General features: G+C 60.7%; 2 protein-coding genes across 5 annotated transcripts in view; one reads left to right on the plus strand and one right to left on the minus strand.

Annotated features, from left to right (window-relative positions):
• The window catches only part of NFIC (nuclear factor I C), a 69,798-nt gene extending 63,100 nt beyond the window's left edge, over positions 1-6,698 (plus strand). For all 4 annotated transcript variants that reach the window (XM_027582936.2, XM_027582935.2, XM_027582937.2 and 1 more), the window contains one exon: positions 529-6,698. In XM_027582936.2, coding sequence (XP_027438737.1) covers positions 529-546 — 18 coding nt within the window. In that variant the 3' untranslated portion in view covers positions 547-6,698. The remainder of the gene's footprint in view (positions 1-528) is intronic.
• A 2,698-nt stretch (positions 6,699-9,396) lies between these two features.
• On the minus strand, positions 9,397-11,254 carry LOC113916497 (small integral membrane protein 24-like). Its single transcript, XM_027582940.2, has 3 exons — positions 11,140-11,254; positions 10,944-11,055; positions 9,397-10,253 (listed from the first exon to the last, which is right to left on the minus strand). Exons 1-3 carry the CDS (start codon positions 11,216-11,218, stop codon positions 10,127-10,129), a joined length of 318 nt encoding a protein of 105 aa, XP_027438741.2. The 5' UTR covers positions 11,219-11,254; the 3' UTR covers positions 9,397-10,126.
• Positions 11,255-11,746: the final 492 nt, after the last annotated feature.

Below are 11,746 nucleotides of genomic sequence, written 5' to 3' on the forward strand. Positions count from 1 at the left end.
GGCGGGGATCCTTAAATGGGAAAACATTTGTTTAAAAAACGAAAGCAAACAGCCCTGGTCGCCGTGCTTGAACAAGGTGGCACTTCATAACGACTCCGCCTGTGGAGGCAAGCCCGGGGTAGAGCCACATCCTCTCCATCCTTGTAGACTCAGGGCACCGAGGCGCAGAGATCTGGTTGTAAACAAACACTCCAGGATGCTCGGATAGATTTAAAGTCCAGATAAACAAGAGATAAAAAGAAGTTTGAAAAAATTGTCTCAGCATACGTATATAACCAGAAGTTGCACAGCGTACGGGTTTCCCTGTGGTTTCTCCAGAATTCAGTTGTCCCCAGGCACCCTGCGTTTCATCCAGCAGCCTTGTCCAGGGTCCTCTAGGTTATGACACGTCTGGGACGGGGACAGGGGCCCCGAGGAGGCGGGTGCGGGCAGTGGCCAGTACAGTCGATGGTGGAGCCTGACCCCCGTTTCTCTCTCTCTCTCTCTCTCTCCTCCCCCTCTCTCCGTGTGTCCCTCTCGGGTACCCAGTCCTGGTATCTGGGATAAGAAAGATTTCTTCCCACGCCCTGCTCCTTCGTCGCGGGAATCCCAGGGGGCCGCACTGTCGGCCCCTGGCCCACGTTTTCAGTGGAAAGTTAGAGCGAGCAAGAACACCCCGCCGACTCCCAGCCTGGCCGAAAAGACAGAACAGACATATATACACAGGAGGGAAACAAGCAAAAAGAAAAAAAAAGGCAAAAAAAAAAGACAAACGGAAAAAAAAACCATAAAAATAAACCCACCCATCCAAGAAGACAAAAGGTAAAGACAGCAGCCCCTCAAAACTCTCGGGACGCCGCGGCCGGACCGGAGGGCCAGGCCCTGCCGCCGCTCGGACGCAGCCTGCGCAGGGCACCCTCCGCAGGGACTCATCTCTGGCTGCTGGTCTCCAAGGGCAGGCGCCCGCTCCCCGCCTCCGCCCAGGACCAGGTGAGCGCGGACCGGTGCCCCTGCCCAGGCCCCACGGGGCGGGACACCCGGCAAGGCCACCTCTCCCCGTGCCCCCACTGCCGGGATGTCAGCCAGGCCTCCGCCACCGTGTCTGCCGAGTGGGGAGGTGGGCGCTATGGGGGTGCTGGGGCGGGGGGGGGGCCGGCAAGGACGCCAGCAGCGGGCAGTGGAGGCCCAGGTGGGCAGGGAAGCGACAAGGGCAGAAGAGGGTTGTGGGGAGACCCTGGGTGTCGCCAGGGGACTGGGATGCGTGGCAGAAACTTTGTCAGGAGCGTCCTGCTGCCGTGGGACCTCCGCCTGCCCCACGGTGTGCGTGCGTGCTCGGCCGGGCTTGCTCGGGACTTGGTCTTGCAGCCCCGTGCCTGCCCTGTTTGGGAGGAGAAGTCTCTATGCAATTGACCCCAGCTCCACCCCGCAGCATAGGAGGCCACCCCACCCCGCACCCCACTGGCCCTGCTCCACACCCCCCAGGGGAGGGACCCACGTTGCACACACTGTAAGAAATGCACTTTCCGAGGAAGGGGCTGGGGGGGAGTGGAGAGACTCAGAGCTCCCCAGGAGGGGACACCCTGTCTGGAGCCTCCATCCACCCAAGCCCTGGGAGGGGAGGACCCCCCGCTTAGCCCACGGAGGGGGGAGGTGAGAGCGAGTGGTTTAAGTGCCTGATTCCCACCACCCGCCCCCCTTTGTCCCGCTGGAATGGGAAGTGGCCGCGGGCCCCTTCCATTCCCTCCCCAACCCGGCCACCTCCAGTCGCTGACCCTCATTACTGTGCTCCCCTCAGAGCTGGAGAGATGGGACCCCCCTACAGTTGGCCCAAGGGGCAGAGCTGGGCATCCCTCAAGCCCTGCTGCGCTCGGGCACGGGGGTGGGGTCTGGGGAAGCCAGCAGGCCCTCCCTCGCCTCCTCTGCCAGTGCCTTACATCCTGGAGCGACACCCCCTCCCTGGTGCCTCCCAGCCCAAAGGGGGGCCACGGTTTGCACTTTCATCTTCCCCCGCCGAAGTGGGGCACAGCCGGGCAGGTGCATCACAGCTGGGCCCCCACAAGGAAAGAAGGCCGGGCAACTGCAGTCCGTACAAGCCTGGATGGGGTTGGAGGGTTCTGGCTGGGGGAGGGTGGGGTCAGCGCCTGGGGGGGGGTCCCCTGTCGCCATGTGGGGGATCTCCCATCTGCTAAACGTTTTCCGTTGAGCCGCTCCAAAAACACTAAGCTGGGGACACCGGGTGCCCCCCAACCCCGGCTCCCTGGCCCCATCCCCACCCCCACCCCAGGATGGCCATCTTGGGTGGGGGGCCTGGGAGGGGGGGAATCCCCTCCCATCCCATCCATCTGAGTCCCAGCCGGCCTTCTCCATGCCTGGCCCTGGGGAAGACCTTCCCCACCAAGAGCCCCCACCCCCTGGCCAAAGCCATCACCCTGGGCTGGGCCTCCGCCTCATCTGCTCCCAAACCTGGCCCTCCTGGCCCTCTCCTGGTACCCCAGGCCTGGCCAGCCTCCTCCCACCTCCCCAGAAACTGGACTTTCCTCCCAAACCATCCCAAGGGGCTTGGCAAACTCAACCATAAGAGAAAGACCCTTCCCCACCAACCCCCCTCCCATTGTCCAGAGGCATTCAAAAACCCTTGGTCCGTCCGTCTGTCCCCAGGGCCCCCTCCACTGGGTGGCTGTTGGGGACCAAAGCATGGGCCACTCTCCGGGAGGGCAGGAGGGGGTGGGTCGTGCAGTTGGGGTATCCGGAAGCTTCTCAGCCGGGAACCTTAGGGTGCGGGCAGGCGGGGTAGAGGAGGGGCACCTGGCGGCCCCCAGCTACCTAACTTTGCATGGTGCTTAGTCGGGGATTCCTGTGACCTGGCTCCTGATGTCAGCTCGCCGCAGCTGATACTGCATGGCAAATTATACCTGGCTCTATCTCCCTCCCCTAGCCCACCCCCAGCCCTCCGACACTACCCGCTCCTCTTTAAAAAAAAAAAAAAAAAAAAAAAAAAAAAAGATACAAAAAAAACCTTAAAAAAACTCCATGTTTCCTAATTTGCACGAAATTTTCTACCACATGATGTGCCTTGCCTTCCGAAAATAAGTATTACCTTTAAACAATATCAGCGCACACAGCTGCATGCACTGCTCGTGTAGTTAAAAAAAAAAAAACAAAAAGACAAAACAATGACATGAAATAAAAAATAAAAATTGAAGAGGGATGTATTTCTATTTGTAAAAAAATAAAAAATAAAAAAATAAGAATTAAAAAAAAAAAAGGAAAATCCCGTGCTTAGAAAAGCAGTCCACAGAACAATCGCCCCATGGTCTGCCCCCCACCCCCAGCTCTGTCTCCACAGCTCTGCTGCAGTGGGGGTGCGCCCTGGTGCTCTGCCATCCCCAGCCCCACCCCTGGGCTCCAGAGGAGTCCCTTCCGAGGCCCCCGCCCACAGCAGGGGACAGACCTCAGGGGTGAGCCCTGGCCCCACGGGGTGGCCATCCTGCCTCCAGCCAGACTCCCCCATGCCACCTTTCCTGCAGGCTGACGTCCCCCTGGCTCAGGGTCACATTGCTGCCCCCCAGGCTCCCCTCCTTTCCCCAGACCCCCCTTCCTTCTTGCCAAAGGACTCGCCGGGCACCCCCCCTCCTTGGAGACCCGCCTGGGGCGGCGCTCCCCTCCTGCCCCCAGCACCCACTTCTGTCTTCCAGCTGTGACTGGGGGGGGTTATCTGGGATGAAACAGCAAACAGAAGCCAAACCCAATATATGCAATATCTGTCTGTCTGTCCCTATAGACCTAGCTCAGCCACCGCAGGCCCAGCCAGGGGCCCGCAGGCGCAGGGTTTGGCCCCTGGGCAGGGGCCTCCGTCCGGTGGCTGCCCCCAAACTGTTGTCTTGTCCTCGATTTCACGCTCGTCCTCTTAACCTTTTGCTTCCTTTCTGTTTTTTCCTTTCTTTGTTGTTGGGTTTTTTTTTTTTTTTTTCTTTTCCAATTTCCTTTGCTTTTTACTCGACCAAAGCTGAGACAGTAGCAGCCGGTTAGTGGGGTGTCCGAGGGCTGGGTCCATCCAGCTCCTGCTCCCCACGCATCTCCTGTGGGGACACGGCGGGCAGATGGTCGCCCCCCAGAGCAGGGAGGGGCCCCGCGGGCAGCCTGGCTTCCATCCACCAGCACACATTCCCATGTCTTCTTTTAAAAAAGAGGTCTCCGCAAGCCCCGGGGGACAGATCCCGCTCTCAGCGCCCGCCCCTAAGAACTGTCCTTTGGTCCGAGAGCTCAAGGTCCTGCATGTCATGTTTCATGCGGCAGATTTCTGGGTTTTATTCTCTTCCCCCCAGAATTGGGGAGCAGACACCCAGGGAGGGGGGAGCATCCCGCCCGGGACCCCTCCCCAAGGACTTCGTGGGGACCACGTTGTCCCTCCGCAGCCCACCCCCAGCTGTGTGCCCCGCTGAGTAGGTGGTGCCGCCCTGGGCCTGTGTGCCCCCCCCCCCGCCCCCCAGGAAAGGCTGCAGGCAGAATAAGGCGGAAACACCAGGACCCAGACCCCTTTCCCCCTTCCCCAGCTCTGCAGTTTGGGTTGGTGCTCCAGGCACGGGGCAGGGCGCACAGGGCGCTGTGTTGTTTTTTACATGTGTGAGACTAACATGTTCTCAAACCCCATCCCCTCCCACGCCTGCTGCCCCCCACCACCCACGGGAGGCCCCCCACCCACCTGACCCTGGGGTCCAGCTCTGCTGTGGAACAGAACAGAGAGGCCTCCCAGATATATGCAAGTTGTCCTCACGCCTCTCTGGGATGAGAGCATGCGATCCTGACCAGAGTGGAAAAGGAGGTGTGGAGGGGCGGGAAGACCCGGCCCTGTCTGACTGAGGAGAAGGGGGTCAGGGGGCCCCCAGGCCCGGGTCCGCCACCCGGGCTCCTGCCGAGTTCTGAACCCAGACCCCGGCCCCCCCACCCTGAGCTAGACAATCAGACCCAAGAGGAACCCCGAAGGAGACGTGGGGGGCTGTCTGCACCCCCCAGGCAGCAGACAATTCCAGCCTCAGCCCCACACACCGTCGTCTCTGCTCTGGAACCCTCTATCTGTCCCCGGGGCCGGCAGCCAGTTAGGCGGGAGCCTGGCGCTAGGAGCAGCTCCGCGCTCCGCGATGTCGCTCGCGGGCCCTCTCCCCACTCTGGCTTCTCCCGCGGTACTTTGAGCTCCAGTGCAGGGCTATACTATACACACACACACATATGTATAAATATATGTAATTTTGGAGTTTTTTCTCATAATACAGGTTATACAGGGGCTACTTTTTGTTTTGACCCGGATTCCCTGAGACCCTGGTTTCTACTTTTCTTTGCGGAGGGTGTTGGTAGAGAGGTTCCAGAGATCCGTCCTCACATCCAGCTTCCTCCGCACGCCCCCGTATTTCCCCGTTTCTGCCCCTCCGGGCACGTGAGAGTCCCACCTCTGAACTGACCCGGCCTCCCCCGTCGGGCCGTCCCCGCGCTGGCACCCCCCCCCCGCCCCCGCATCCCCCAGGCGAGGCAGGGAGCCAGACCCAAAGCCGTACCAGTGGGACTTGTTGCCAGCGATACCAAAACAAGACTTTTCCCAAGCAGTGCCTCACTTGTCTGCTGGTGTGGCTTTGGGGTTCTCTTCCCCTGTTCCCCAGGGCCCCCCCCCAGGCCTCTGGAAGGAGGAGGTGGGATCCAACAGGAGTCAGGGCCAGACAGGAAGGAAGTCACGCACCCCCGAGCTACTGCCCTCCCCACAGCCCTCCATTCACACCTCCTGGCTAGAAGGGGACCCCCGGGAAGGGGGCGGGAGCTGTCCCAGCCCCCTCCCGTGGGAACCCCCAAAATCTACTCCCCAAATGCATCAACGCCCCATCCTCCCGTCTTGGGTCCCAGCCAGGCCTCCAAAACCAAAGTCCCTTCAGATTCGGGGGTCCTGGCCTCTGCCCCCAGCTTCCTGCCCTCCCACCCCCCAGGACCCCACATGGGGGAAGACGAGAGAGTCTGGGGGACAGAGCGCACAGCGCAGGGGGGAAGGACAGAGACCCACCTGACTGAGTTTCCTTTCTCTCAACTTTTCTTTCCTTCCTTCCTTCCTTTCGCTCTTTGAAAAACTTTTTGGTGGTGTTGCTCTTCGTTTTCATTCTTTTCCCTCCCAAGATATTTTTTGAGGTTCCCCCCCATTTTGTATTTTACTGATATTACCAGGATAGTTTACTCTGTCTCTCGCTTCCTGCTTGCCACACACACCGGATCTCACACACACACACACACACACACACACACACACACACACACACACACACACACACACACACACACACACACACACCCCATGCTCGTGAACCCAGGTCAGGAGAAGGTCCGAGCTGGGTCTGCTGCCCACCGCCCCCTTCCCCTCCGGGCCGGGGGCTGGGGGGACGCCTGGCAGACCAGCCGGACCCCTCCCTTGCCCGGCTCGCCCGCCTGCCCCCCTCACAGCATACTCTGGTCATAACCTTGTATATTACGCAGTCATTTCGGTTTTTGCAGACGCGCCTACCTAAGTACCATTTACAGAAAGTGACTCTGGCTGTTACTATTTTGTTTGTTTGTTTCCCTATGCAAAAAAAAAAAAAAAAGAAGGGGGGTTCCATAAAAGATTCAATAAAAAGCAAAAAAAAAAAAAAAGACAAAAGAAGGAAGAAAAAAATGTATAAAATAAACAAGCTATGCTTCAACTCTCACTGACTGTCCTGGGTCCTCCTTTCTGTGCTGTGTGGGTTGTTCGGTGCCAGAGTGAAGGGAAGGGGCTGAGACCTTTGTGTCCATCCAGTGGCCCCCAGGGACCCTCCACAGTGCCCGGGGATGTTTGTTGACACGGGTGCTCCTGGTATTGAGGACTGGGGCCAGGGGTGCTGTGCAGCCCCCCACGGCACCCAGGGCGCCCCTGCAGAGAGCGATCTGGCCCCATGTCTGTGTCCGCAGAGCCCATGGGAGGGACCTGCTTTACACACTGACTTTGGTGAGCTCTGGGTCCAGGTCCTTCCTGCAATGCCCCCGGTGCTCCAGTGGTCCCCCCGCCCCTACGAGGGGCCATTTCACAGCCCTGAACCTTGGCCCCTGCTATTCTGCTGCTCATCACTGCCTCCCCACTCTACGCAGACCCTTCAGCTCCCACAACGACACCCTCTTCCTCCAGGAGGCCGGCCCACCTTTCCGCAGTCTAGCTTCCTCCCCGACCAGCCTCAGATCTCCCCAGGGTCTTCAATCAACAAACTCCAGGGGCATCTATGGAGCACCTGCTCTGTGCCAAGAAATTCTGCCTCCCCCCCTCCCCCCCCCGGCTCCCAAGGACAGAACCTGGCACACAGTCAGTGCTCCATACATGTACAGAGTGCTTTCCCTCTTTTTGCACCTGGCAAACTCCCATTCATTCAGCAAAGATTTCCTGAGCATCTGCTGAGTACCAAGTACTGGGGACACAGCAGGGAACAAAACGCCCAAAATAACCTGCCTTCATAGCCCTTACAGTTCCAAGTTGGGAAGATGCATGGTAAACAATAAAAATAAGTAAAATACATATCAGAGGAGGTAAGTGCCAAAGAAGTAAAGCAAAGTAAGGGATAGGAGAGGGGGTCTCACATGAGGTAACATTTAAACAGAGACGAGTAGAATGAGGGAAACAGCCTCCTGGAGATCTGACAGATGAGTGTTTCAGGCAGAGGGCACAGACTGTGCAAAGGCCCTGGGGTAGGACCCTGCCTGGCAAGTTGGACGAACGGCCAGGAGGCCCATGTGACTGGAGCAGAGTAAGGCACCAGGGGAGGAGGACCCGACAGGGAGGGGATGGGGCAGGTCCTGCAGGGTCTTGTGGGCCTTGGGGAGGACCTGGACTTTTACCCCAGGGAGGTGGGAGCCCTGGAGTGCTGCGGGCAAAGGACGGCAGGACCTGACTTCATTATGACAACCTCTCATCCCGGAGGCCTTCCCCACCTGCCTGGGCAAAGCCCCTGTTCAGCCTCCCAGCTCCCGGCCCCCCATCGGTCCCGCCGCAGCCCTGATCCGTCAGGCCGGTCCTGTCCAGTTCCTCCTCCAACCCCGGCAGCCAGGGGGGCTTCTCAGAGGCTGGGGTCAGAGAGGAGGGAGGCTTACAGCGCAGGAGCATCGCCCGTGTGAGGGGCAGTCACTTCCCTGCCTTGGGGGGGGTGGGGGGTGGGGCTGGGATCGGCGAGTCCTGGCCCATCATTCTACCCCCATTCCAAGTCCCCCAGAGACCTCCAAGGAACACCAGGATGGGCAAGCAAAGCTCTCTACTGCACAGGCTCCTCCCACACTGCAACGGACCCACCCAGGAGGGACGATTATGTCCCTTTTTACTGACGGGATTACCAAGGCAGAGAGACAAGACGCTCAGAGGGACCCAGGCACAGTGCCCTACGCTGCACACAGATGCACTGCCTCACGCCGCCGCCCGGACAGGAACAGACGACAATCGTCGGGGGAGGGGGTCCTGGGCCCCCCAGATCCCGCGCGTTCCCTTCCCACGCCCCATCCCCAGCAGGGCTGGGTGCTTCCGCCCTCAGCAGCGCGGTTCTGGCGCCCCCTTGTGGACGGGACGAGGATCTGGACCCAGAAGCCGGGTCTTGGGGGGAAGGGCCCCCAACCACCTGCGCCCCAATCCCCGCCGTCCAGCCCCTTCCCGCAGCGGGAAAGGGGGCGATAGCAGGAGCTTCTTCTGCGGGGTGAAGGTTCAGCCTGTTGTGGGGGCTCAGATGCGGTAAGGGCTCAGGTGGGATGGGGGTTCAACCAGGGGTCGGGAATTCAGCCACGGTTGAGGGGTTCAGTCAGGGTTAGGGGTCAGTCAGGGCTAAGGGGCTCAACCAGGGGTGGGGGGCCTCGGCCGGGGTAGGGGGTCAGTCAGGGCTGGGGGGCTCAGCCGGTGTGGGGGGTAAGCCCGGGTCGGGGTGGGCAGCAGTCTGGCCCTCGATCTCAAGGTAAGCCTCCGTGTTTTTCAGACATTGGCCCCTGAAGTGTTGCAGTTCTTGGCTTTGGGGGGCCGTCCCAACACTGCAGGCTGTTTGCCATCCCTGGGCCCCCAACTCAATGCCCTAAAAGGGGGGGCAGGCTTGTGACAGCCACAAAACTCCCCCCACAATTTCCAGACGCCCCTAGGGGAGAAGTCTCGCCCCGCGGAAAGGGAGGAGTCACACAGCCCCGCCCTTCTCCCCTCCCCCCCCCCCCCCCCCCGCGACCGCAGCGCCGCCCCATGCCCGGACCCTCCGGACCCTCCGGACCCCCCATCCGAACCCACGGACCAGAGGCAGAGGACGCGGGGGCGCCAGAGGCGCAGTCTGAACACGCACACTGTGCCCTTCTAGATCCCCCAGGCCTGGGGAGGGGGCGGTGCTCGCATGCACTGGGCCCCAGCCACACCGTTTCAGCATAACAAAAAGCTGACATTTATTAGACACCGTTTGGGTTCCGGGGGTTCTGTGCTCGGGATTTTTGTGGACAGTATTTCATTTAATCCTCATGACAACTTAGAAAGGATCAAGTTACTGTCCTCCCCCTTTTACAGGACAAGACACTTAGGCACAGAGAGGTTAAGTTACATGCTTAGGGCCACACAGCATGGACGCTTGGAGTTCAAGCCTTCTCTGCAGCCGCCCGCAGGAGTGCAGCACGGTCAGAGGGGGTGAGGACGCCGTCTCCTCCCACCCTCAGCACCCGCACCCAGGCACAGCTAGCAGACAGTGACTAGAAAACCAGCGCGCGGTCGGAGGGCCCTTGGCTCCCAGGAAACGGCCACGTGCTGCCCGCCCCCCGAAGTTCAGGCCCAGGAGCAACAAAACAAAAGCAAGACAGCCCGAGGGCTGGACCTGCTCTGGGGCCCGGAAAACACTGCAGGGCCTTTGCACGGCTTGCCCCCACCAGATCTCTTCCGGGCTCAAAGGGGGAGGGGGTGCTTGGGAAGGGGGTGCAAAAATGCCCAGGTAAACGCAAAGGGGGTTACTTGGGGTAGGGCCTGAGCGCTCCTCTTTCAGGGACACTTCACCTGAACCCCACATGGAATAATTTTGCTGGCCCCAGGACCAGGTCTTTGCTTGTAGGGTGCAGAGCAGGCATTGGGCGTCCCCGGGAGGCCTGCCTGGAGGAGGCAGGTGGGACGACTTCATTCAGAGGAGCTCGCCACTCTTTCGTGGTCTGGAGGCCCCTCTTTCTCATCCAGCTCCAGCCCCCCATTGCCCTCTGTTTCTTTCTCCTCCTCTCCCATGGTCACCTCTTCCTTCTCTTTCTTGCTGTGGAGACAAGAAGTGTCCAGAAAACCTCACTTAATAAGGAGTTACAGTGTCCAGGCCTCTTGCGACCCCCCCAGAACCTCTGAGTGCTGCATTCTCGTCGTTCCCATTGTGCGGGAGCCGTGCTGAGGCTCAGACAGGTTGGGACACCTGCCCTGTTTGAACAAGAAGGAAGTGCGGGGAGCTCACGCGGGAGCTACGGGAGCCCGCACCCACCTCCTCACATCTGGCCTTCCCGGCTTCCCGGGGGAACTGTGTGCGAGGGAACAGGCGGCCAGGTGGGGAGATGGATCGATTGATGGGCGGCTCGGCGAACGAGCGGATGGACGGCCGGATGAACAGGTGGACATGCGGGCGCGGTGGGGGCAAGGTGGACAGAGGCGCAGACAGCGGGATGGACGGACGGAGGGAGGGAGGGCTAAGTGCGTGGGGCTTGAGGGGAGGTGACAAGGCCGTTAGGGATCCCACCTGAAACGCACCTGAGTGCTGGGGTCTCGGGAAACCACCTCGTTTTTCACGTAGGGAGTCAGGAGGGAAGTCAGTGAGGTCATAGGAGGCCCCACTGGGTCTGAATCAAAGAATTGCCCCCTGGCCCTGCCTCCTCCAAGGCTCGGAGAGGAGAGGGAAGGGGAGGGGCTCTGAGCCCCAGCGGGTTAGCAGGGGAGGGACTCACACAGGAGGGGGGCCCACCTGTCGCGGGACTGGCTGCACCAGACGGCGTAGACCATGATGAGGACGAAGATGAGGAAGAGGGCGGCCAGCACGGCCCCAAGCCCCACCAGCCACAGCTTCCTCTGGGCCGCTGCGGGCAGGGTGCGGCGGGGTCAGCGGCTGGGCCGCCAGCTGGGGGCTCCCTTCCCACCTCCTCTCCCTCCCGAGGCCTTACAGGGTTGGGCCTGAACCGGCCGCGGGACCAGACACGCCAGAAGGGAGACTGGGCCAGCAGTCATCCGGAATCTGTCCATCCTTGTCCGTCTGTCCTGGCCTCTTTCCGGCGGGGCCTGGGGTGCCACCCCATTAGAGGAGGAAGTGGCCCGCCCCGGACACCCCAGGGCAGGGTGTGGCCAGGGCCACAGGAAGTGGGGGGGTGGGGCCCCCCTTCCCTGGATTCTGGGTATGCCGGGGAGGGGTCCGGCGTCCCAAGCATCCCAGCACCCTGTCTCCCAGAGGTCCACCCTGGCCTCCTCACTCCCCACAGCCAGAGCCATGGGAGAGGCTCGGGAAAGGTGGGGAACGCGTTTCCTGAGCACCTACTATGCGTCAGGCCTTGCCATGGTTCTTAAGCCCCAGCGCCTGCTTCAAGCCTCCTAACTCTTGTCCTCAGGTTGCAGATGAGGGGCTACCTCCCCGGGGGCCGCACAGCATTCCAGAGGGACGCCATTCTCCCAGCTAGGAACCACAGCCAGGAACGGACACCTGGCGCTCCAACCCTCTCCCATCCTAGGACATTAACCTCCAAATCTGACCTTAGCCAGAGCCTACAAACTCCCTCA

This window comes from Zalophus californianus, chromosome 1 (assembly GCF_009762305.2).
Source record: "Zalophus californianus isolate mZalCal1 chromosome 1, mZalCal1.pri.v2, whole genome shotgun sequence".
Lineage (NCBI taxonomy): Eukaryota > Metazoa > Chordata > Mammalia > Carnivora > Otariidae > Zalophus > Zalophus californianus.